We start from the raw sequence: 25,004 nt of genomic DNA, 5'->3' as shown, positions 1-25,004 counted from the left end.
GCTTTTCATTGCGGTGGCTTCTCTCTTTTTTTTTTTTTAATTAATTAATTAATTTAAATTTATTTATCTTTTTTGGCTGTGTTGGGTCTTCGTTGCTGTGCGTGGGCTTTCTCTAGTTACAGCGAGCGGGGGCTACTCTTCATTGTGGTGCGTGGGCTTCTCACTGCGGTGGCTTCTCTTGTTGCGGAGCACGGGCTCTAGGCGCGCAAGCTTCACTAGTTGTGGCTCACGGACTCTAGAGCGCAGGCTCAGTAGTTGTGGCACACGGGCTTAGTTGCTCCGTGGCATATGGGATCTTCCCAGACCAGGGCTCGAACCCGTGTCCCCTGCATTGGCAGGAGGATTCTTTTTTTTTTTTTTTTAATTTATTTATTTTTATTTATGGCTGTGTTGGGTCTTCGTTTCTGTGCGAGGGCTTTCTCCAGCTGTGGCAAGTGGGGGCCACTCTTCATCGCGGTGCGCGGGCCCCTCATTATCGCGGCCTCTCTTATTGCGGAGCACAGGCTCCAGACGCACAGGCTCAGCAGTTGTGGCTCATGGGCCCAGTTGCTCCGCGGCATGTGGGATCTTCCCAGACCAGGGCTCGAAACCGTGTCCCCTGCATTGGCAGGCAGACTCTCAACCACTGCGCCACCAGGGAAGCCCCGGCAGAAGGATTCTTAACCACTGTGTGCGGTGGCTTCTCTTGTTGTGGAGCACGGGCTCTAGAGCGCAGGCTTAGTAGTTGTGGCGCACGAGCTTAGTTGCTCCATGACATGTGGGATCTTCCCGGACCAGGAATCAAACCTGTGTCCCTTGCATTGGCAGGTGGATTCTTAACCATTGTGCCACCAGGGAAGTCCCTGAAAGAGGATTCTTATGTAGAATATACGTCTTCCTTTCCTCAGTTTCCGTTTCTATTGCTATTTCCCCAAATATATAAACTTCATATTTTGAATCTTTTCTTCCCCCGTTACTTTTTTTTTTTTTTTTTGGCTACACCATGCACCTTGTGCAATCTTAGTTCCCCGACCAGATATTGAACCTGGGCCCCCGGCAGTGGAAGCACCAAGTCCTGACCACTGGACTGCCAGGGAATTCCCTTCCCCTGTTACTTTTACATCACCTTTTGGAGTTGTCCCCATCTTTGTTGAAATTACTTATTTGATACCTTAACTTTCCCCTTTGACTGCCCAACAACAAAAATTATGATGAGCCTGATCATGGATTTTTTTATTGCAGCCATATATACCAACCAGTTCTCTGGAAACACCTGGGAAATTTACTTATCACCATATGTCTCTAGAATACCTCTTTAAATTTCTTTTTTTAATATATATTTATTTATTTTATTTATTTATTTTTGGCTGCATTGGTTCTTTGCTGCTGCATGCAGGCTTTCTCTAGTTGTGGCTTGTGGGGGCTACTCTTTGTTGCGGTGCACAGGCTTCTCATTGCAGTGGCTTCTCTTGTCGCGGAGCATGGGCTCTAAGCACGCGGGCTTCAGTAATTGTGGCACACAGGCTCAGTAGTTGTGGTGCACGGGCTTAGTTGCTCCGCGGCATGTGGGATCTTCCCGGACCAGGGATCGAACCCGTATCCCCTGCATTGGCAGACGGATTCTTAACCACTGTGCCACCAGGAAAGTCCCTAGAATGCCTCTTAAAACTTTTTTTTTCCCCTGGCTGCGCGGCTTGCAGGATCTTAGTTCCCCAACCAGGGATTGAAGCCGGGTCCCTGGCAGTGAAAGTGCTGAGTCCTAACCACTGGACCTCCAGGGAACTCCCCCTCTTCAAACTCTTGAAACTCAGCAATCTCAAATGAATAAGGAGAAAAAAGGAGAGGAGGATCCTGTGTGCTGTGTTCCTTGGGGCCCATCATGGCGCCTGCACCTGAGAGACATGCAGTAAATACTTGTTGAAGGGACAGTCATCATGTTTCTTGTGGAGGAACTGAAGACTTTTACTTAGTATTTGTGTTCATTATCATATTTAAAGTTTTACTTTTAAATTGTTTCTTACCAGCCGGTTTTCTTGAGTATTGAGTATGGGTTTAATTTTGGTCCTTTTCTCTCTGTGTGATTAATGATCAAGTTGAAAGAGTCAGACTATGTGGGATGAAGCCCAGTAAAGTACCAAGTGGTGAGGGCCCCAAATTTAGGACTGGCAGGACTGCTGACTCACTGTTGTACCTTCTGGTGACTCCTTGAACTTCTCTGGGACTCTGCGTCCTCATCATGGAATAGCTGTGCCCACTTGCCTGCTTACCAGATTGTGGGGGTGTCACATGTGAATTTAAGTGCCTTGTAAATGCAAAGGGGTGGATGTAGTTCACACACAGGACTGAATCTGGAAGGAAGCACCACAGTTAGGTATGAAATAAAAATTGCAGCATTGAAATGGTGGCAAATTACATACATGTTATTTTTCATTTGTATGCTAGGAGAAGACGAAGAAGAAATGGAGCATCAGGAAGAAGGCAGAGAGCAGCTTTCAGAAACAGAGGACAGTGGGGAGGATGAGCTGGGAAGTGACCATGGCGAGACCACCCAAAAGAAGCTCAAAAGCCGGCCCTGCCCAAAAAGGCTTTTTACCTTCTGCCTTGTGAACTCCTATGGCACAGCCGACCTAAATTCCCTTGCAGCTGATGGGAAACTGCTTAAACTCAACTGTAAGCACTTTCTCTGACCTTTCAAACTGGGCTTTTGGGGACTTAGGATCTATTGGAAAATACTTGCACTCAGCACTCACTGACTGCACTGAGCTTTCATCATCTCATAGTGTGGCTCCAGGAACAGACACTTGTGTGATCCTTGGGTTAAAGCTCTCTAAAGACTGCTTCAGAGACATGACACCCCTCCGCACTTTCCCTTGGCCTTCTTGTCAGGTTTTTCTCTTCCGTCCTTGATGATTTCAGAAGGAAACGAGCTCTCCCTCCACTCCCAACATCCTTCAGGACTTCTGCTCTGGTTGATAACACTTCTTGTGGCCCTCCTAGGTGGCAGTATTTCCCCAAACTTATGAGAATAAATGCATATTTCTTTTGTTCCATGAGAATACTCATGAAGTGTGACCCATCTAGAGGGTGGTCATAGATTTCACAGGCTGTTACCTGGAGCCTGTAATGGGGACTGCTGTACAGATGGGAAGGGGCATCCACACGGGACGTGTGTTGTGCCTGAAAAGCAACATGTGGACAGTGAAGATGCCTGCCCTGGGTCGGGAGGGGAGCTGCAAAAGCATCTCTTGTGTCTTTTTGCTTCCTTCATTGGAGAAGAGATTTGCTAGATGTCCTCTAGTTTGCTAGCTTGCTTTCTTCCCTTTTTAAATAATTACCTAAAAAGAGTTTTTTAAACAGCTCTATTGAGATGGTTTTGGGTCTCTCTTGTCTTTTTGCAGCTCCATTCCCTCCGTGCGGCTTCTTGTCTTTAGTGTAATGCCTTGCAAATTCTAGCCCCCTTCTTTTTTTTTTTTTAAATTTATTTATTTGAATTTATTTATTTTTGGCTGCTTTGGGTCTTCGTTGATGTGCGCGGGCTTTCTCTAGTTGCGGCAAACGGGCTACTCTTCGTTGTGGTGCATGGGCTTCTCATTGTGGTGCCTTCTCTTGTTGCGGAGCACGGGCTCCAGTAGTTGTGTCACGAGGGCTCAGTAGTTGTGGCTCACAGGCCCTAGAGCGCAGGCTCAGTAGTTGTGGCGCATGGGCTTAGTAGCTCCACAGCATGTGGGATCTTCCCGGACCAGGGCTCGAACCCGTGTCCCCTGCATTGGCAGGCAGATTCTTAACCACTGCGACACCAGGGGAAGTCCCTAGCCCCCTTCTTGAACACTGGTCTTTGACTCCTCAACTCAGTCTTTTGTTCTCCTCCCCTGCCCCCCCATGCTATGGCCTGGAAAATGCCTCCAGGCAATAAGCTGGGGCCATGTAGGCATCACCTTATTTTTTGCCTTCTCTCAGGGATCTCACTCTTGCTCTGCCTAATATTCAGTGTCTGAAAACAGTTGTTTCCTCTATTTTGTCAGGTTTTCTTGTGGTTTAAGGCAAGAGGAGAAATCTGGCCACTGTTACTCCATCTTGACCTGTGCCCTTTCAGAATTCTATGTAGTTAGTGCCTTTAAAGTGTGTCTGTAGCGTTGAGGAAATCTTTGCCAAAGGATTTGGGGGCCCAGGGATTCAGAGTTGGCTGGCTCAAGGCAGAGCATCACTCTTGGCAGTGGCTGTTGATGGTTGAGCAGGTGTTGATGGCGTAGCCTGAGTGTGGTCCTTCTCACTGTTGTCACCTGAGGAGCCTCTACTGTTGCTGGCCATTCAGTAGTGAGTGATACTTTGGTCCTCCTCCACAGCTCGATCTACACTAGCCATCGATTGGGATAGTGAGACCCGGAGCCGTTATTATGACGAGCAGGAATCTGAGGTAGGTCACTCGGCATTCTTGGTCAGGGGTATGTGCTGGTTTCTGCTTCGGGTGGGTCTCTCTCACCAGTTCCCCAGCAGTTTAGCAAGGTATGTTTTAGACCGAGAATGAAAAGCACTTAAAGATTTTGTCATTACATGTTCAGAGGCTCCAGAAAGTACATTATATTTCAGGCGTGAGAGCTCGTGAGGTTGTGGCTGAGCCTGGTAAGACTTTGTTTCCTCAGCAGACCTCAGCACTTTGTTCCTCACAGACCTACGAGAAGCACGTCAGCATGTTGCAGCCTCAGAAGAAAAAGAAGACAGCAGTGGCCCTGAGAGACTGCATCGAGCTCTTCACTACCATGGAGACCCTTGGGGAGCATGACCCCTGGTATGCAGCTCCCACCTCTGGGCAGGGGCACCCAGGTACCCTGGGACTCTGAAATCTGCTGGGGCCATCTGTGTACACTAAAACCCTTTGTATTTGGACATGTCACTGTTTTACATGGCTGACCCTACAGCACAGGTTTTTCTGTGTGAATTGTGTTTTCCAGACTAGGAAAGCCATCACCCTCTTTTGGAAGGTGGCTTAGAGACCTCCCTGCCCTGAAGCAGTCATGCTGAGTACAAGAAAGGATGTTATGGGATTGCCTCCATGCTTGAGAGCCCAGGCGGCACTGGCCCCCTGCCTCCCCACTAAGTGGAGGTTTCTCTTTTCAGGTACTGTCCTAACTGTAAGAAGCATCAGCAGGCCACAAAGAAGTTTGACCTGTGGTCCTTGCCGAAGATTCTGGTGGTCCACCTCAAACGTTTCTCCTACAATAGATACTGGAGGGACAAGCTTGATACAGTTGTGGAATTCCCAGTCAGGTGGGTCCCTGGGCTGCAGTGTTATTTTTGGGAAAATTAAAAAACAGGCAGATAATCTGGGCACTGATTGGCAGAGTGTTTTGCTGCCAAAGACTTTTCTGCGTGAAGGTGTGTGTGTTGCTAGGCTCTGAGAAGTTAGACTTTGGCTCACTTCCCCTCCGTGTCTGTAAGGAAAGGACTCTCCAGTAGAAGCACTTTCTCTCTCGAGAACCCTTACGCAGCCTAACTGAACTGGTCTTCCCATCCGTCATTGGTCCCAGGGAGCCCAGGCTCAGTAGGGCAGCACAAGGACATGCTGTGCCTCGTTAATGCAGGGGCACAAGGAACCAGAGAGTAATCTGCTAGGGAGAGTTGGATTTTTGGGGGTGCAGATCCACCACAGTCCTGTCCCTGGGGCAGGGACTGGGACTGGCTGTCTACTAGTGTCCTCTTGGGTCCCAGGTTACAGAGTGTAAGTGACACAGGCAAGTCAGTCAACAAGGTAGGAGTCCCTCCACAATATGCAGATTTAAAAATGCTTTTTGGGGGATGGGGGATGGGTAGATAGATACATGAAGTATAGACATGTCAACGGGAAGACCTAGGTGGTAGGTATATACATGTTTGTTGTAAAATTCTTTTTTTCTGTATGTTTGAAATTTTCAAAATAAAACATTAGGGAAAAAAGCTTTTGGGCGCCTATTTTGGTATTTAGCTTAAATTTTTATGGCACTAATTGTAATTCTGATAGTAACAGCCATTTTTACAAAGTTGCTGCAGCCCTCGTGTCTGTGCCCAGAGCCCTTCCTTGACATTTGGTCTCGGGTAGGAGGCTTCTCTTTTCCAGTCTGAACATGTCAGTGGTCAGAACAAGACCCCAGGGCCCCTTCTGTCTGGACTGTTCATTCGTTCCTTCTGCAGTTAGTTTCTGAGGGCCTCCCTGTGTTATAGCCTGTTGCATGAAAGGGGTTGCTGGGTTGCTCCGACTTCTTTCTCTGAGTTTAATGTATTGAAGGGTTATTTTTGTTTTCTGTGCTCAGAGCTCTGAACATGTCTGAGTTTGTCTGTGACCTGTCAGCAAGGCCTTATGTGTACGACCTCATTGCCGTGTCCAATCATTATGGAGCCATGGGGGTTGGCCACTGTAAGTACTGGCATCTGCTTCCTTCTGAGATGTTGAAATGCCCATGGCCAGTCATCTTTCACCAGCCTCTCCCAGTGTGCCAGGCATTGCTCTAAGCACTTAACTTACACAGCTCCACGGGCCTCAGGTTGCGGGCTTTTTCCATATTGCTGCCCCTCAAGTTTTTTGGTAGGGTGGTGGTTCATATTCTTTAATCCAATAATCCACCTCTGGGAAACCTAAGGAAATTACTTGACTTTGGGGAAAAGCTTCATGTGCAAAGATATTCACCTACTTATAATAGTCAAAAATAAGTATTATTTATAATAGTGGAAAATTAATAATAGCATTGGTGATCAACCGTTGGCACTTCTGTCCATCGATTTCATGGAAGAGTACACAGTCATTGCAAAATAAAGTTAATAATAACATGGGGAAATACCCATGGTATGTTAAGGGAAAACAGCTACACAAAATTGCATCATTACAGAAAGTAGTATCACAACTACATTGAAACAAAAGACAGAGAAACTATGATAGGAGGGGGGAAAGCCTAGGAGGAGAGAGACCAAAATGTTAATTTTACTATTTTTTCTTTGTTCTACTTTATTTTCCAAAATTTCTATAATGTGTAGGTTTACCTTCACTTTTATAGTTTTGCTAGTTTATTTTGTTACTTGTTTATGGAAAGGTGTTAGTGATGTTGAAGTGAGGAGCTGGGTTTCCTCATATCTCTTCTATTGCATCCGCACCATGATAACTGCCACTACACCCAGTGTCAGGACCCCAAGAGATGACACCATGGGAGGTGTCAGTTCCATTTACACTCACAGTGGATTATGAAACTGCCCTAAACCCCAGTCTTCTCTTCTATACTGGTAGGCTTTTTCTGTTGGCCCAGCAGTCTGTTCTCCTGCCTCTCCATTCTTACCATATCACCTCTTGCCTTTAGATGGCTGCTCAGTCTCCAGCCCTCAGGTCTACATTCCAGGCCATTAGAAGAAGAGGAAAAAAGGGCATGACCTTCCCTTTTAAGCAGATCTCCCAGAAGTCCCCCTCAACTCCTCTACATACATCTCATTGGCTATCACTTTGTCACAGGGCTACCATCTAGCTGTAGGAGAGGATGGGAAATAAAAATTGTGCCTGTTTGAAAATTGGGGCTCTACTGGAGTGGCTATTAGCAATCTCTGATCATATCATATCCTGCAGCACTTACTCTTCTCTAACTTTTTTCTCCCAAAATTAATTTCACTATCTATATTCATGCATACTGGACACATGTATTCATTTTTAACTTCTATTTTAGCATATAAACACTGCTAGGGCAGGTTACTTAGCCTCTGTATGCTTCAGTTTCCTCATCCAGGTTAGGCTTCAGTTTCCTCATCCAGGTTAGGCTGGTTATGTGCAGGTCCACATAGGGTCCACAGTTGGAACGCCAAGATTGAGAGCAACCATTGCTGTTGTTATGCCAAGCATGGACAGCGGGGATAGGCCGTTGGCGCCTTTTCTGTCACTTTGTCCCATGTCCTCCACCACCACTTGGTGCAGTAGGCACTGCAGTGAGTAATGGTTAAACAGCTTAAGAAAAAAAAAAAAAACCAGCTTGCCAAAGCCACACAGCAGGTTGAGACTGGAAACCAGATCTCCATCAGATTCTGTTGTTTCTGAGAGTCTGGGTGGAGCAGGAATTGGGTATTGCTGCTGGGATTCCTGTTGTAAACACATCCTGCTTGGAAATAGTGTAAAATCAAAACCGGAAGTGTTGGATGTGGGAAATGCTTGGCCCGGTATGGGGAAATGCTTGGCCCGATGTGAGGAATTGTTACCCAGCCACAGATTCTTGACTCACAGTTTCAAAGGCAGATATATTTAAGTTTTCTTGTTCACATCCCAGCTTTGCAAACCCAAACACCCAGTGTGTCCCTCTCTGGGATTACCCCACAGGCTCCAGAGGCAGTGAGAGGCAGTAGTAGCCAACCATCTGCCTGGATGAAGTGGGGGAGTTTGACTTGGCATGTTTTTGAGAACTGTTGTTTTGTTTAAATCTTAAAGTATCAGCTCCTTTTAAGGGTCCCCTGACTCTGGGTTATTGCTCATAGCCATCCTCAAGATTGACACTGGATTCCTCTAGTTTTTGGATTAGTTTTCCAAAATTACAGTTTAAAGCCTTGGTCCCTGGCAGCTCCAATTTTACCCTTTTAGTGCCTTTTTGAGAAGGAACAGATTTTTTTTTTTTAACATCTTTATCGGAGTATAATTGCTTTACAGTGGTGTGTTAGTTTCTGCTTTATAACAAAGTGAATCAGCTATACATATACACATATCCCCATATCTCTTCCCTCTTACGCCTCCCTCCCTCCCGCCCTCCTTAGGAACAGGTTTTTTTTTAAAGGATGAGTTATCTTTTGGTTGTTAGGACACAACCTATAAATTACTTTTAATTTCAGACTCTGTTTGTTTCATGTTTTGGAATTGTATTGCTGTTGAGTGCCACCCTAATGAGCTAGCCAGATTAGCTCTCTTGGTGACCGGCTAGAGTATTCTCTTGCTTTGGCAGACACTGCGTACGCGAAGAACAAACTGAACGGGAAATGGTATTACTTTGATGATAGCAGTGTGTCCCTGGCCTCCGAGGATCAAATAGTGGTGAGTAGGCCCTAATACCTGGTTCCTACTCTTACCTTTAGGGATTAGAGCTGGGAAGAGTCTCCCGGGCTAGTTGGTTATTTAGTCATTCTGCTGGGACGGTGGAAGCAAGGTGTGGTGGAGAAAGAGTTGGCTGCCATTCCTTCTGGGACCCTTCCTAAATGAGATGCTCAACTCTCCTCGGGGTCTGTCACAAGGCCCCTGCCTTTCCCCACTCCCTGGGGAGGGTCAGCATGAGCCAGCCTCAGGTAGAAGGGTTTTCACAGTCACTTCAGTATGTGGCTGCACAGGGCAAGACGGCGGATCCCTGAGAGTGGTGTGTTTTGAACAGAGCGAAAAGCTGGGGGGGGGGGGGGGAATGGGTGATTGGGTGATTTTTCCAACCAGTGAATGGACGTTGCCCCTCTTATGTTTTAGACGAAAGCAGCTTATGTGCTGTTTTACCAGCGTCGAGATGATGAGTTGTATAAGACGACTTCACTCAGTTTTCCTGGATCCTTTGATGGAGGGACGAGACCAGGCAGCTTACAGCAGGGCATGGGGGATGATGAGACTTGCAGCATGGACACCAACTGATGCTGCCTCAGTGACCCTGCACCACAGCACCAGTGCAATCCCTCAGGAGAATACCTTTGACACTGAAGACTTGCTAGTGTTCTGTCTAAAAACTGGATGAGGAAATTGTTTCTTTTATGAGGAAAAAAAGAAAAAAAAAAAGGATTATGTCAGGAGGCTGAATTATTTTTCTTTTTATACAGGTGGTGAGAAATTTCTGTAAAACCTGTGGAGCTGCAAAGTAGGGGTCGGGAGGGGGGCACATAATGGAGTATGTCTGATGGATTCCAGAGAACAGGGAGGGACACACTGTCATTGAGTTTGGTGTGGCCATGAAGACCTGCCACAGGCTGCCCTGAGTTCCTGGATTTTTGATTCTGGTGATGATTACTGTTCCGCCCAGTAGTCTGCCCACAGTAAATGAAGCCTTGAGTAAATGATGTCGTCCCCTTCTCCCTTGCTGTGCACTGAGATGGGTTTATAAAACCCTAAAAATTAGCCACCGAAGCCCATTTCCGTTTCCCTTTGTGTCATCTTGGAATATCCAGCTTTATTCTCCCTAATGAAATGAAGATGCTTGGTGTTGGGGTTTCCTGCCCCTCAGTCTCCTGTGGAACCTAGCAGTTCTGTTATGTCCCCCAGCATCCTTGATGAATTGAGACAGTTGGATACCCCTCTGGCACTTTTATTAGATATCACTTGGAAGTTGGTACACTAAACCGCTGGGTACTGGGTCGCGTCCAGTCGTTTCTCTCCCTGTTGGCTCAAGAATGGGAACCTTCTTGGGCTTGGAAAGGGCTCCCATTCTGGCTGCAGATTTTGGTTAGAAATGAGATCCCCGCCCCTCCAGCCGATTTTCTTTCGGCGGTCTGGCTTCCGGCCCCCTGCCCGGGCTGCACTCCCGTGGCCCTTGTCTTTGTCGCGGTGAGGCCTGAGCCCCCTGTCCCCTCCGTGCGTGGGGCCCTTGCTTCCCCTTGCGTTGTTTCAAAGAATAAGGTCATCCGGGCTTTTCTTGTCTGACCTTTAACCTGAGCCATGGGGGTTGGGCCTGTCAGTCGCGGGCACACGCGAAGGATCGATAAGGGCGCGCGCGACGACCGTTGGCAGGGGCTGCGTTGCGGTATCGCCGGCTGCTCGGTGAGGACCCGGCTGTGGGTCTCCGCTCGGGGGCTGGCCGCTGGGTGGGGCCGGGCCGGAGCCTGCGACCGAAGGGGCTGCGGCTGGGATGAGGGGCCCGGAGCCGGGGGAGGGGGGGTGGTTCCGGCTCCATCGCCGGTTCCTCCCTCCCGGAGAACTGCGGGCCGCCCCTGACCCCACGGGGAAAAAAGCGCCGGGAGTGTGGGTTTCCCTGCTCTCCGACCCATGGCGTGGATCAAACTTAAGGAAATTGTGGCACATACCCCATTTGGGGGTGGTTTACAACCTCATCTGTAACATTATTTTCACATTGCTGTGTGCATTTCCAGTGTATTGTATAATAAAGACATGGTCGCTTTTAGGGGAGATGTCTGAAAAACTGAGAAGATGCAGAAAGGAGCTGACTGCAGCCATTGACCGGGCCTTTGAAGGAGTCAGTCATTCCCAGGAGTGCTCAGGCATGCAGAGGCTGGAGCTGGACGCCGCGCCGCTTTCCTTCCCCTTCGCCACGCACAGGCTCCTCTGCAGGAGGCACCCGCTGGCAGCCTGCTCCTCTGCGGCTCCTTTCTCTCCTGTCCCGTGTGCTCCTGGGAATGAGAGCCTTGCCTTTGCACCAAACCACGAACCCGTGAATGCAAAGACACGCGCTCTATGCCCCAAAAGAAAACCTCTGACCAGCAAGGAAAACATATCAATGCATTCCTCCATTTTGGCACCTGAAAGGCAGTTTTGGAGAGCGGCAGGAGATGGGGAGAACTGGAGAAAAGACAGTCTAAGGTGATTCCAATCTGAATAGTTTAATAGCTACAATTAAGGGTATCTCATATTTGAAAAAATTGTTGAAAATCTTAAATTGAGTCCATAACACTACTCTTGCCTCCCCTCTGAAGCTCTAAGACTTTATTTGGGAAGTTTGTAAACATTCTTCAGAAAGCGTGTGTGTGTGTGTGTGTGTGTGTGTGTGTGTGTGTGTGTGTTTGGTTTGAGGGGGTGAGGGGTCTTGGATGTCTAACCAGTCATGGAAAGCACTCTGCAGTACTAAAAGGGGTAGTGAATGTTAAAGAACCTAGTTTTAAAAGTCATCTTATTTTTTGTGCTGCAGAAACACACATCTTAATTCCAGTGTTTTTTTCCCCACACTGCGGAGAGGCGGATCGATGGCTGGGCCCTGACTTCATCCTTGCTTCTGCTCCCCTTCCTCACCCCAGAGCTTTTTAGGCTTTCCCTGGGATAAGGTCTTCCCTAGACCTTTTCTTCTCCCAGGTAGCTGCAAACTGCCTCATCCTAGGCACCTTGATTTGAAGCAAGGAGGACCATATGGGCTGAAACTTCAAGGTCCTGCCATCTTGGTTGCTCTGTAGTCAGAGACTGAAGAAGCCATTTAATCATTTCAGTTCTACAAATATTTGTGCTCATATTCACAAACATTAATGGGCATTATGATGCTTTTAGTCAACTTCACTGATTCAGTGGTTCCCAGTCATCCTCTAATCACAGCATAAATGACAATTTAAAGTACCAGTGTTTGTCTTTAAGATTATCTAACACTGAGTTCCCCTCCAATATTTTCTTGAAAGAGGATCTAATCCCCCACCTTTTTCTTTTCACCTGGGGGCTGCAGGAAAGATATGGAGAAAGATTTGAAGGTTGAGTCAAACATGCCACTCAGCAGTTCTAGCCAAGAGGTCACAAAGGATTTGCTTGACATGATCGGTGAGTACAGAGGGCTGGTCCATCCTCTCCCTGGAAGGATAGGTTCTTCACACAGGATCCTGAGTCAGCAAGCGTCTTATAAAAAAAAAATTCTTATTTCTCTTCCACTGGCTTGGTAGATTTGTTTTGCTCACAGCAGAGAGCCTTCATGGAGCTGATAACCTGGGGGAGTTACACATCAGTCAAGTCATTTCATAAATGTACAGTTAGAGTGAATACTTGGAGGCCAGGGACAGCAGCCCCTGTTGGTGGATGAGCTTAGATGTGAAGGAAACAGGACGTAGGCAGAGATGGGGGTAGGGGTAGAGGGGAGTAGTCCAGCTGGGGAGGCATTAATACAAGATTAGAAGAAAAGTTAGAAGCCAAAAACTCCCCTATAATTCCACCATCCACCACAAAGGCAGCCACTGTTAACACAGTGCTGTATATCCTGTCATAGATACTTTTTCTACACACACATCTGTATATTCTGTGTGTGGACTATTTTTTTTTTAAAGCTGTTTTATTTTTAGCTTTTTCTCATTTTTTGGCCACGCCGCACAGCATGTGGGATCTTAGTTCCGCGATCAGGGATCGAACCCGTGCCCCCTGCACTGGTAGCTCAGAGTCTTAACCACTGGACCGCCAGGGAAGTCCCAGCAGGCAGGATTATGATTACCCAAAAGATCCTATTTTTCTCTCACTGTGTCTTGTGCCCGCAGGTCAGGGAGTAGTTTCTTGAGGGCCGGAATGAACACATGCATCTCTGTATCCTCCCACTTAAACCCTCCTTGGAAACCAAGGAGATGGTTGGGGCTCAATAAATACCTGAGATAGGAAGGGGGACACTAAACCCATGTTAGAATGTGGCAGCCTGCCAGCCCCGGGGGCAGGAACACCAGCTTTGCAGAGTCCCCGGAGATGGCCGCCCATTTGTGGTTTTTAACTTGTGCCTGAAATGTCTTAAGAAATCTCTCACTGGAATTGTAATGCTGAATGTTTTTATTTTTAAGACCATACAGGCATCCGAACTATTGAAGAATTGGCTGGAAAACTAGAATTTGAAAACGAGTTGAACCGTGTGTGTGGTTGCTGTGAAGATTGGCCCTTCAAGGAGGAAGCCTGGGCCCTGCTGGTGGATGAGAGCCCTCAGGAGGCCTCGAATGCAGACGCTGGCGGCCTCAAGCAGGCTTTCTATGATCACAATATCGTGGAGACTGTTCTGGACTTGGAAGAGGACTACAATTTGATGACCTCTTTTAAATACCGAATTGAGTAAGGACAGTTGACTTCAGCTTTGATTCTTTACAGCAGGAGTCTGATGTTAGGGCGTCTGTGCAGGGCAGTCACAGTTACCATCAGGGGCCACATTCTTCAGAGGCTTGGCAGAATCTGAATTACCCCAACCTTTTTAACTTCCAGTTGTGTCCCTTTTTGAGCTGAGAGCCTAGTTTGTTTGTTTTTTTAATTCTGTTGCTTTGAAGTTTTTCTTTTTTTTTCACCTTTTTTTTTTAACATCTTGACTGTTTTTTTGATTGATGTTCAATATACCCAGTACCCAAGGCAGGTGCAGGTCTTGGGCCTCTGCTGTGTGTCTTCATGTTCTTTTCCATGGACCCCTGAAAAAGTACGGGGGCCACAACCAGCATGGGCTTTCTGTACCCCTGGGACCAGCCCATCCCAGGCCAGCTCAGCCTGTATGGAGGAACTGGCATCAAGATGGACCTTGGCCCCAGGCCCTCTGCCACATTTGCGCACTTTGCACACAAGGCTGCCTGTCCCCTGCACGGGCCTCATGCCCTCTTCATGTCCAGACCCTCAATCCCTCCATCCTTGCCCCTGCCCAGCTCAAAGTCCTCTGCAAAGGCCTCCTACTTGTGTCAGAGGGGCTGGTAGCATCCCTTATTAGGTTTCCTGGGCTGGAGCCAACCCTCCACCACGGCTTGAGAGAAAGGACATCATCAGAAATTATTTGGACAGATCTCTCAAAACCATGATGTTCTTTCAGGAAACCTAATAAGCTGTTGGGCAAGGTATCATGCCTCCCAGAAGCTAAGTCTCAGGGAAGTGCCCGCCTCCTAGGCATAGGGGAGTATGGGGGTAAGGAGTCTGGTGCAAAGCTGTTGTAAGACCCAAAACTCAAACCAAGGAGCTGGGAGGAAGTCCAAGGGGCCGAGGACCCCCCCCCAACCAGTCCATATTTTAGGCTAGTGACCCAGCATAGGGCAGGCTGCAGAGCTGGCAACACCCCTTTACTACAGGTCTGGAGATTCCTCTGGGCCCCCAGGTAGAGACCTTGCATCTACTCCGTAGCTGTGTGAGACTGGGCACTTGCCTGACCCTGAGAACTAGCCTCCGGCCCCTTCATGGGACAGGCCTCCGCTGGGGGGTAGAGGGCAGGACGGGCTAACCAGAGGCTCCTTCCAAGCCACCGCACACTCACTCCCTGCAGATAATAAACATCACAGATTATGGAATGGGGGTTCACTTTCTATTCCCTGAATAGGAGAGACAGGAGCAAATAAGAAGAAATGCTCACAGCTTCTTGCCTGCCCCACTCCAGGGGGAATGGGGCCATCTGGAGGGAGAGTTGTCAGGCTACTTGATATTCAAAAAACCAGCTCTCCCAACAGTGAGTTCCAAATAATATGCCTTGATGTGGATACTCTCCTACAGAGGATGTGGGGCTTAATCCTCATCTCCCCCAACCCCTGCCTGTCACCACCCCTTGAGGGTGAGCTGAACTTAGTGACTCGCTTCCAAGGAATAGAGCTGGGAAAGGGAAAGATAGTAGATTACATGGAGAAGCCTGGCAGACACCACTTAACCAAGTGATGGAGGTGAGCACCACCCGTGCTGTCTTGTGCACGTCACCCACCCCTGATAGGATACGATGAGAAGGGTGCTTAATTTCCATGGTATTCCTACCAAAACCTCCCAGCCCCAGTCTAATCGTGAGACAAACATCAGATGAACCCAGATTGGGGGATATTCTACAGGATACCTGGCCAGTACTCAAGACTGTCAAGGTCATGAAAAACAAGGAAAGACTCAAAATCTGTCACAGAGCAGCGGACACTGAGGAGACACAATGACTAAATGCAGTGCGGTGTCCTGGATTGTGTCCTGGAACAGAGAGAGGACGTTAATGGAAAAACGGATCAAATCTAAATACAGGCTCAAGTTTAGTTATTAATATGTTTATGTTAGTTTCTTAGTTTTGACAAGTATGCCACAGTTATGCAAGATGTTACATTAAGAGAAGCTGGGTGAAGGATATATTTGAACTTATTGTCTTTGCAACTTTCCTGTAAATCTGAATTTATTGCAAAATTTAAGATGTATTTATTTTTTTAAAAATGCAGTTGATCCCAAGTTTGTGAAATGTGTGTATGAGCACACATGCAGAAAACTGTTACGGAGGAACAAGGAGGTTTTAGGTCTTTTTCTTATCTGTATTTTTTTTTTTTAAAACAATCACTTTTGTTATTTATTTATTTATTTATTTATGGCTGTGTTGGGTCTTTGTTTCTGTGCGAGGGCTTTCTCTAGTTGCGGCAAGTGGGGGCCACTCTTCATCACGGTGCGCGGGCCTCTCATTATCGCAGCCTCTCTTGTCGCGGAGCACAGGCTCTAGATGCGCAGGCTCAGTAATTGTGGCTCACAGGCCTAGTTGCTCCGCGGCATGTGGGATCTTCCCAGACCAGGGCTCGAACCCGTGTCCCCTGCATTGGCAGGCAGATTCTCAACCACTGCACCACCAGGGAAGTCCTCTTGTCTGTATTTTTAAGTTTATCTGCGGTGGACATGTATCACTTCTGTAGAAAAAAGAAATTAGAGTTGTTCTTTAAAACCCTCATCTTCACCAACCAGCCATGGGCATCCCTCACCAGAAACCTGCCCAGAGGTGACCTTCACAGTTTCCAGGAACTGGGGCAGGTCCAGGGCCTGCAAGGGGGTGCTCAGCAGGACCCTGACAAGGGGCTCACCCTTCCCTGCGGGTGCTGGACCCTCAGGGCCAGAAGCTCTGGGTCTCACAGAGCTGTTTCTCAGCACTCAGTGCTGGGAATGGGGATCTAGCCCTAACCCTGCAAGACTGAAATGAGAGGATTTTTTTTCTGCCTGCAGCAGAGACTGTGGCTGTTGGGAATGAGGGCGGAGCCTGGGGTAGGGGTGGGGTAGGAGGGAGGGGTCAGGTTTTCCCTGGCTGGATAGACAAATATACCTCTGTTTTAGCAAAGCCTTTATGTGAAAATTCAGATTTACCAAAAGGGCTAATTCATCCCGGAATCCTTAAATGAGGAGCTTTCCCTCACTGTAGAAACACAGCTATTTAGTAAAGCAGGTGAGCCCTGAGCCTCTGGCATGCCAGTCCCAGAGTAGCTGGGGTGGCCATGTGGTCATTTCCCTGGTGACACCTACTCTTGTCTCTGCATCCCTGGCTCCCCAAGGTGCCCAAAGGACACTTTCCTGCCTTTGTCATCTGCTTCAGGGTGGCGGGCTGATGTGTGCTCCTCTGCACGGAGCAAGGGTTTGGGGAGTTAGTCTCTAGGGGTTTAGCTGGAGGAATAAAAGGAGCCTAGGACATTTTTTGCCTAGAACATTTATTTTAATAAACTTGGGACCAAAGATTTACTGGGGAGACATTGATATTTGAGAAACTAAAAATGTTTTACGTCATTCGGTTCTCTCCCCCACAGTTCATCTTGGAAAGCCAAACAATACCTGAATTGTTTCCGTGGAAACACCAAACTGCAATTTGGATTAGCAGAATCAAAATAGAAACAAGGCAGCTTCAAGAATAAATAGGAGCTTTGGAACCTGCTAGTCACCAACTGCAAGTTCAAGCTACAGCACAAGGCATGTGAGAAGCTGGGCCCATCCAGTTCTATAAGGAGGGGTTTCCAGGTCCCCTGACTACATGCTGCCGAGTCAATGCCAACGTCACTAGAAACCAGCTCTGTCTGCATACTGGTAGACTTGTAACAATACTTAAGGTAGGAGCTGGTCTGTAGAAGCTAGGAGAGGCTGGGGGTCTGGAGGGAAAGGGCGGGGAAGAAGGGACAGGAAAAAGGAGAGATGAGTGAATGCCGAGTGAAGTTCCAGCAAGGAGCAGAGGCCACAGCTGAGGCCTGAGAGTACAGCAACAGTTCTTTCAAGAGGACAATTCAAGGGACTTCCCCAGTGGTCCGGTGGTTGGGACTCCGAGCTTCTACTGCAGGGGGCGCGGGTTTGATCCCTGGTCAGGGAACTAAGATCCCACATGCCACGCAGTGTGGCAAAAAAAAAAAAGATAGTTCAAGGGTGGCCAAGGGCTGGAAACAGTGACCCTATCCTCAGCCCCATCTGGATTGCAATGTTCCCCACATTCCTGGGCATGGCTGTCTAGCAACACAGGTCTAGAATGGAGTCTGAATTCTTGCCAGGTAAGCTCTGGGGGCACTTGTGGTCAGTAAGCGCCTGCCTCTGTGTAGCTCCAGCCAGCACAATCAGGCACTCAAGCCTACCTTCTCATCTCTGAGTCTCAGGGTTCCCTCCCCCTCCCTCCTGCTCCCCTCACCAGGGGAATAGGGGAGCCACCTCCTGGCCCACCTGCCCTGGCTCCTTGGCATTCCCCTGGACCCTGCACTTCCAATCCCAGGGAAGACTCCAAGGGGGTCAGGAGACAAGGAGGAGGGAGACAGATAACCTGGGGGACATTTGCCTCTCACCTTTGCACCCAGGAATGTGCTGATAGGGCAGCAACACCATCCTGCCACTGGAGGAGTTGTGAGCTATTAATGATCAAAGAAATTGATGAAAAGGATTTGCAAAAGAGGCCAATCTCCCTCCTCCCTCTAACTGAGGCACAAGACGTTTAACATGGCAGTGAAGGCCAGAGAACTAGGCAAGCAAACCAGGGAGGCCACTGCACCTGATTATGGGTAGTTATTGGAAAGGCTGTCATCTAGAGACAATCTGAGGCTCTGGTAATTTGCTTTCTCCCTGGAGTATGTGGGAGAACATTAATATTTTAGGTTCCAGCTAAATATTTATAGAGGGAACAAAGTTTTACTCAGGAAATCTGCTTGACAGTGGATTCCAGCCCTAGTGGGGAAGACTTTCCGTGCTAGGCCAGCTGGAAAATGCCTGATTTGATGAAGAGTTTTGGCCTAAGGCCTGGCATGGAAAACAATTTCAGAACTACGTTCAGCTCTTGTAGGAAGCCACTGTCTTTTTTGAGGGCAAAAAGTCTGTTGTTTTCTGGGCACTTTGGGTGGGAGCTGGCCTGGGAGACAGGAATGGGCATCTTATAGGAGATCCATCATCAGGACCCCTTTGAAACGTCTGAGACAAAGAAGGGAAGTTGCAAAGGGATACCAGAGAGACCCAACTTTCAGGACAGGCTGCCAGGAGCTGTTTGAAAGATAAGTAAGAAACCCCTGTTCTCAGTAAGTATTTATCAAGTGTCTACTAGTGCCAGACACTCTCCTGGATGCTGAGTATACAGTAGGGACGAGGCAGATGCTCTTGCTTCTGGAGTTTATATTCTACTGTTCAAGGTGGGCAAAACACAAAAATACTGATTTAATATATCATTTCAGATGGAACTGTATGAGAGAAATTAAAACAGGGTAAGGGAATGGGCAGTGAGTAGGGTGAGCCCCTTCAGAAGAGGAGAGGTCAGGAAAAGGCTTCTCTGTAGGTGACATTTAAATTGATACTTAAATGTCAAGACAGTTAGGTGCTGCAAGTGGCTTCACTTCCATCCTCAGACTGTAGCTGGAGTTGTATAGAGGGAGGAGCCCCTAGGTGGGCCCTAGGCCGGTAGACTTCCCACCACATCCACCCCTGTGTGGCTACATACATCTCTATCAGCATCCAAAGAGCCAAAAATGTTGCATGCTCCAGGGACGTGCCTGGGCTGTGTTGTGCTCACCAAATTTGGCAGGAACACAATAGTTAAAAAAAAAAAAAAAAAAAAGCCTTAGGAATAAAATAAGAAACAGAATATCCTTTCCAATGATTGCCAGAGACAGGCAGCATAATTTTAATTAACCCAGCCTTGTTAGGTGATAAATTTACTGCTCATTCTACAAAAACACCCAGCTCATGTAACACTGAGTCACTCTGATCTTTGACTTTAAACAAAATGAAATACTTTTGAAGAAATACAGGATTTCATAACTCAGAGCAGAATCAAAGAACAGAGGGTCCTGCTTTGGCATTTCAAAGTTGGACAAGACCCTTCAATGAGAAGGCCACAGTCATAAATACTGGTGGAGTTCTCTCAACAGGGTCTCAACTGTGAAGTAAAATGACTAAACCTTTCAACTTAGAGTAATAAAACATTTCCAAATACAGACCCCTCTGATCTACAAGCCTCATGCTAACTGCTCCACAGCCACCTGTAGTCAGTTTGGGAAGGGCTGGGCTGCTTCCTCCCGTGCTGTCCTTGCACAGGCGGAGAAAACCAGCAGGGAAGGCAGTGGAGGCTGGCAGAGGGCAGGGTGAACAGATATCCAGTGAGACCCACAGGGAGAGTAGAGGCCAGGGCACCCTAAGGCAGAGCCCAAGTCTATACTTCCTAGGCCTTGAAGAGAGAGGGCTGCTGCCATTGCCTGTGGCTGTAGACTGCAGGACGCCCTTGGTCTGGAAATGAGAGTGAAAGCACCTTAGGCTGGTTCCTGGTAGCCCTGCCGAAGGTGTCACAGGCAAATTAAGCTCTTCCAGATTTTTGTGAGATACATAACCCTGAAAATAAAGAATATAAAAATGAGACATCAGGAACCATTACTTTCTATAACGGCCCACTCAGAAGCCCCATTTTCAGGAATTCCCTGGCGGTCCAGTGGGTAGGACTCAGCACTTTCACTGCCGTGGCCCAGTTTCAATCCCTGGCCAGGGAACTAAGATCCCCTGCAAGCTGCGTGGCATGGCCAAAAAAAAAAAAGCCCCATTTTCAACCCTGTACTGGCTTGATAATAGGCAAATTCTGGAAGCTGTCCATCCATGAGGATTTTTACTTTCATAAAAAAAAAATCAGTTTGAGTAGGGTGTGGTTTATTCAAAATCATCTTATGAGAAGCGTAAGGAATAAAAAGATGGTACGCACCTTAAAAGTTTTATCTTTATTTTTTGATTTTTTTGTATTACAAAAGAAATACATATATATTGCAAAAATTCAAAAACTTCAACAAGATATAATTGGAAAGCCAAAGTCTCATATAAGCGCACTGCTCTCCAGAAATGATACAGGGCCCACAGCCGCTCTCATTAGCTTTAAAAGAGTGGTTGAAAACAGGACAGGGGAAAACAGCTAGAAAGAAAAATGGAACTGTGTGCCTGTGAAGAGTGTGGTTCCCAGCATTTGTTTGGCGCATGTCACCTCTCTTTCCTTGGTGGCTTTATATTTCTCTGTTCACAGGAAGTCTGACTTAGTGTGTGCCCTATAATACGTCCACTGACCAAAAAATGCAGATGCTCTTGCAGCAGAACTGGATACAAATAATTTTTAAACAAAAATCCTGAGGCCCAGAAAGATATTGGTCATGTGAAGGAAATGTTTGAAGACCAAAAATGTTGTGTTTGGGAGACATGCTGCCACACCAGCAGTTTTGTGAGAGCCCTTCTGCTACTGGATATTCCATATGGAAGGCAGCCCTCCTTCTACCAAACACAACACCCTCCTCTTTATGCCCCACACCCAGGCTGCTGCCCCAGCTCTCATCACCACCTCTGCACACATTTCATTCCCATAAATAAGGGTGTATTTATCCCTGTGCTCTGTCATGGGCAGCACCTGGTACCCAGAATGCTGGATCTGCTCCCCAGCCCTGCACTGACCACCACCCACTCCAAAGCATAGCCTCTGACCCTGAGGGTTCCAGGCAGGCCTTTGGGAACTTTCTGCTGTTAGCCAGCCCAAAGTGTTCTGTGAGTTGTCTTTCCAGCTGAGACCAATAAGCCATCAGCTGAAGTCACTATGGGCTGGTCAGAAGCCATCATCACTGCTATCAAAACCCAGGTCATAGAGCATATTCTTCCCTGGCTCCTTGCACTGAGGGGGCTCTTTTCCGACGTTGAGGTCACTGAACCAGCTCATCTGTTGGTCCCCCTGGGAACTGTGAGAAAGCAGGCTGTTGTCTTGGGAAGCATGCCCACTGTACTGCAAGAGATTCCCTTGCACTGCCCTTGCTGTCTTACTAGGCATGACTGTTCCTCTCAGAGCAGAGCAGACTGGTTTTGTGGGGCTCCTGGGACCCTGAAGATGCAGGGGCTGAGCAAGGGGTTCCTGCCGCCCCAGCGGGGGCCTTTGTGGGATGGAAACTGGAGGGTGAGGATATTTAGAATTGGAAGCACAGGTTTTGCTTGGCGTTTGTTCTTGCTTCCTGGCTAGAAGCCTCCTTCTGGGGGCTTTCCTGGGATGCTGCTTCTTGTCTTTCCCCCCTCTTTCTACAGTTCTGCCTTTCTGTTTAGTCACCAACCTTTGTTCACAAGGGTTACACGAAAACATGCCTTTGGCTTGACATTTTTGGCAGTTGTTCTTAATGCTGGTTGCAAAGTTGTTTAAATCCAGGGATATAAGCCGCGAAGCTCCTTGGGAAACCAGGTCCCTGTCTTCAGGAATCTTGTGGCCCAGGACGCCAGAGCCATGGTTCTCAGAGCCTGTTTTATTAATAGCACAATTCTGGCAGTTAGTCTGCACTGCCTTGTCCTTGATTTGCCTGTTTCTTTTGCCAGTTCCAACTGCCAGCGGCACAGCCTCTTCTTGGAGAGCACTACTCTTTGCTCCCTCACCCCAGACGCCAGACTCCCCAGGCCTCAAGGAGCCCACACTAAGATTGCATGCAGTAGGGAGGGCCTGGGCCTGCCACATAACTGGCTCCTCAGAGGCATATTTCTCCTGCATGGTGAAACTGAGGCTCTGGGCCAGAGGTGGTGAAGTCTGAGAAGCACTGTCCTTCACATGTCTGGGTATCCGAGGGACAGAGATCAATTGATTTAGCTCTGCTAGGACACTGGGCATATTCAGCTGGCCTAGCTGCTCACACAGCTGCTGCAAGTCCTTACTCTGCTGAGCAACTAAAACTTCAAGGTGCTTCAGGTTGGACTTCATTTCTATAAACTCTGCTTGTCTCTAAAGAAAGGCAGTGAGAAAGAAGGGAGTTACGGACAGTGCAACTCAGAATGCACAATATAACGTGTGAACAAAACAAAGGATGGGCCAGCAGATCAAAACCTTGTCCCTTGCTGGGTACTATACAGGGGATACATGGCTACGCTCTGGAGCAGGGTCCCTAGGGTCCACATCATGCCAGAGAACCTTGGGAAAGGAAGCTGGCCTCTACCCTGGCCTGTTACCAAGGGGCCTGTGGTGGCCTCTGTTCTTGGCTGAAATTTGCAATTTTAAAGGTGTCTCTCTAGGTCTTAGTAACAAAGCCAGAAACACACTTGAGGAAAGGGGTCAGGGTCTACACTTACACCTTCAAATCTCTTTTGCAACTCAAGGATGGCCTGTTCCATGTTGCATTTGTCCCGCACTGTTTCCAACACCAGATCACTCTGGGCCTTCGTGGTCTCTTGCACTAAATACAAAACAATGACAATTTACCACATGAAGACTATGGTATGCCCCACCCTGCCCAGGCCACAGTCGTGGAGAGGGAGAATCTGGAACCCGGCACGGGCTACCAGAGCCTGCTCTGCCAACACCCAGAACTCTAACCATCCAGATCAGCCCTGGTGAGGAGAGAAAGCAAGAACAGGGTGGTTCCTCCACTGTCTCTTCTTCCCTCCCTCCCTGAGAACATCCTGGCCAAAGCAGACTCAACCTTAGCACCTACTGGGGACTCTGAAACCTGCTGCCCAGATCATGGCACCAACGTCCACTTTGGCCAGCCTTCTTGGCCCTGTCATCAGAGTGATCTTTCTAGAATGTAGATATGATCATGCCTCCTCTGAAACGGTCACTGGAACTTTCAATGGTACCCCACAGGCCACTGGATGAAGTCCAAATCTTTCAATAAATTGGCTAACAAGACCCAGGCTCACTTCCCTTTAACTTACTATCCTCTGCATCTCTGAGCTCTGCCTAAGCAATCTCTCTTCCACCATTGGCTTTTGTACATGCTGTTCCCTTGGTTCACAGTACTCCTGCTTCCATCCCTCAGGAATGGGAGAAAAAAAAAAAAAAAAGGATCCTCAGAATGATGGTGAAGTCCTAAGAAGAGGACATAAAGCATAGCCTGCCCAATCTGGAGCTGGAGGCTGAGCTCCAGGCAGGACATCTCTAATGAAAAAGTGAAACAGAAAGACTCCCCAATGTGTTTGAACATATTAATTGGAGATTTACAGTTTTATCTGAAAGTTTATTATCAGACACTGTGCTAGGTGTATGGAAACAATCTTGAACAAAACTACTTACATGAACTTTGCAGTCTTGAAGAAGAAAAAAATAACAAGTAAACAAACATGCACATTAATAAATGAAAATGGTGATAAGTGCTCTGATAGGAAATATAATAAAAATAAGAGGGTGGGGGCACCTACTTTAGATAAGGTCATCAGAGATAGAGTCATGTAAGGTGAAACCAGAAAGATAAGGAGCAGCTAGCCCTGCAAAGATTAGGGAAAGGTTATTCAGCTAGAGGAAACAGCAAGTGCAAAATTTCTGAGGCAAGAAAGAGCCTGTGATGACTAGGAATAGACAGGCCAGTGTGGTCTTGGGGGAAAAATAGTAAAAACTGGTAAATTTTATGTTATGTGTATTTTACCACAATAAAAAATGTAAGAATTTTTTTAGAAAGCGAATTTTCTATTACTCAACACAAGTTAAATTCCATGTGTCAACCAATTAGAAAAAGGCTGTTTACTTATATTTCAAATACTGGATTTCTGCCCCTAAACTCAATTAGTGAAATATTTTTCCAGACATCCATGTTGATATTTGTAGTAGAAAGCAAATGTAATTATCCTACCCTAGTTGAGTTCCTAAATATCAATGTTTCTTAGGAACAGAAAATGAGGAAGGCAAGCAAAGTTTTCAATTCTAGATTCAGTACTCAGTAAGCATCAGTCTGTGGTCCCACATATTCTTTCTTTGTCCTTGGGAAACATATGTTCAGGGTCTTCTCCTTTAAAGAGCTTTTGTATTGAGCTATTACTTCCAAAGTCTATTGAATTTTTTTCTTTTAAAAACTATAACAGTATAGGGACTTCCCTGGCAGTCCAGTGGTTAAGACTCTGCGCTCTCAATGCAGGGGGCACAGATCTGATTCCTGGTGGGGGATCTAAGATCCTGCATGCTGCATGGCGCAGCCAAAAACAAAACAAAACTATAACAGTATAAACAGGCATACAATGAAAAATGATCGAATCTCTCCCATGCAGACATTGGTCCCGCTTCCTGGATTTAACGTTATGAGCAGTTTCTGGAATTTTGTATCAATACATGTGCATATCCACGTTTAGGTTATAGATCCTGTGTGTGTGTGTGCGCGTGTGTGTGCGTGTGTGTGTGTGTGTGTGTGTGTGTGTCTTCTCTAGAAGGAGACTTATTTCATTTCTGGTTTGTCTATAAACAGATTTTTAGCTTTTTAGTAAAAATGCCTTTTAAAATCCACTTCCATATTCTGGACAA

The 25,004-nt window shown here is 47.3% G+C and overlaps 3 protein-coding genes across 8 annotated transcripts in view; 2 read left to right on the top strand and 1 right to left on the bottom strand.

Annotated features, from left to right (window-relative positions):
- The window catches only part of USP4 (ubiquitin specific peptidase 4), a 48,864-nt gene extending 38,874 nt beyond the window's left edge, over positions 1–9,990 (top strand). For all 4 annotated transcript variants that reach the window (XM_059939620.1, XM_059939618.1, XM_059939621.1 and 1 more), the window contains 7 exons: positions 2,422–2,649; positions 4,323–4,393; positions 4,647–4,765; positions 5,095–5,244; positions 6,264–6,367; positions 8,910–8,998; positions 9,416–9,990. In XM_059939620.1, the coding sequence (XP_059795603.1) occupies positions 2,422–2,649; positions 4,323–4,393; positions 4,647–4,765; positions 5,095–5,244; positions 6,264–6,367; positions 8,910–8,998; positions 9,416–9,574 (920 nt within the window). In that variant the 3' untranslated portion in view covers positions 9,575–9,990. The remainder of the gene's footprint in view (positions 1–2,421; positions 2,650–4,322; positions 4,394–4,646; positions 4,766–5,094; positions 5,245–6,263; positions 6,368–8,909; positions 8,999–9,415) is intronic.
- Positions 9,991–10,087: 97 nt separating this feature from the next.
- Positions 10,088–25,004, top strand: part of C11H3orf62 (chromosome 11 C3orf62 homolog) — a 49,030-nt gene continuing 34,113 nt past the window's right edge. The window contains exons 1-4 of one of the 3 annotated variants that reach the window (XR_009505861.1): positions 10,088–11,467; positions 12,312–12,403; positions 13,396–13,657; positions 17,083–17,379. Coding sequence is in view for 2 of the 3 variants with exons in the window: in XM_059939625.1 (XP_059795608.1) it covers positions 10,779–11,467; positions 12,312–12,403; positions 13,396–13,657; positions 17,083–17,164 (1,125 nt within the window). In the remaining variant the exon portion in view is untranslated. Of the gene's footprint in view, positions 11,468–12,311; positions 12,404–13,395; positions 16,487–17,082; positions 24,122–25,004 lie in introns of those variants that run through there. The other 2 variants (XM_059939625.1, XM_059939626.1) reach the window with 2 other exon arrangements.
- The window catches only part of IHO1 (interactor of HORMAD1 1), a 25,397-nt gene continuing 21,749 nt past the window's right edge, over positions 21,357–25,004 (bottom strand). Inside the window, exons 6-7 of the mRNA XM_059939624.1 lie at positions 22,847–22,950; positions 21,357–22,502 (exon numbers count right to left, since the gene is read on the bottom strand). Coding sequence (XP_059795607.1) covers positions 21,357–22,502; positions 22,847–22,950 — 1,250 coding nt within the window. The remainder of the gene's footprint in view (positions 22,503–22,846; positions 22,951–25,004) is intronic.

The sequence above is a fragment of the Balaenoptera ricei genome, chromosome 11 (genome assembly GCF_028023285.1).
Source record: "Balaenoptera ricei isolate mBalRic1 chromosome 11, mBalRic1.hap2, whole genome shotgun sequence".
Lineage (NCBI taxonomy): Eukaryota > Metazoa > Chordata > Mammalia > Artiodactyla > Balaenopteridae > Balaenoptera > Balaenoptera ricei.
Note: the sequence above shows the minus strand (reverse complement) of the source record. Positions and strands in the feature narration are given on the sequence as shown.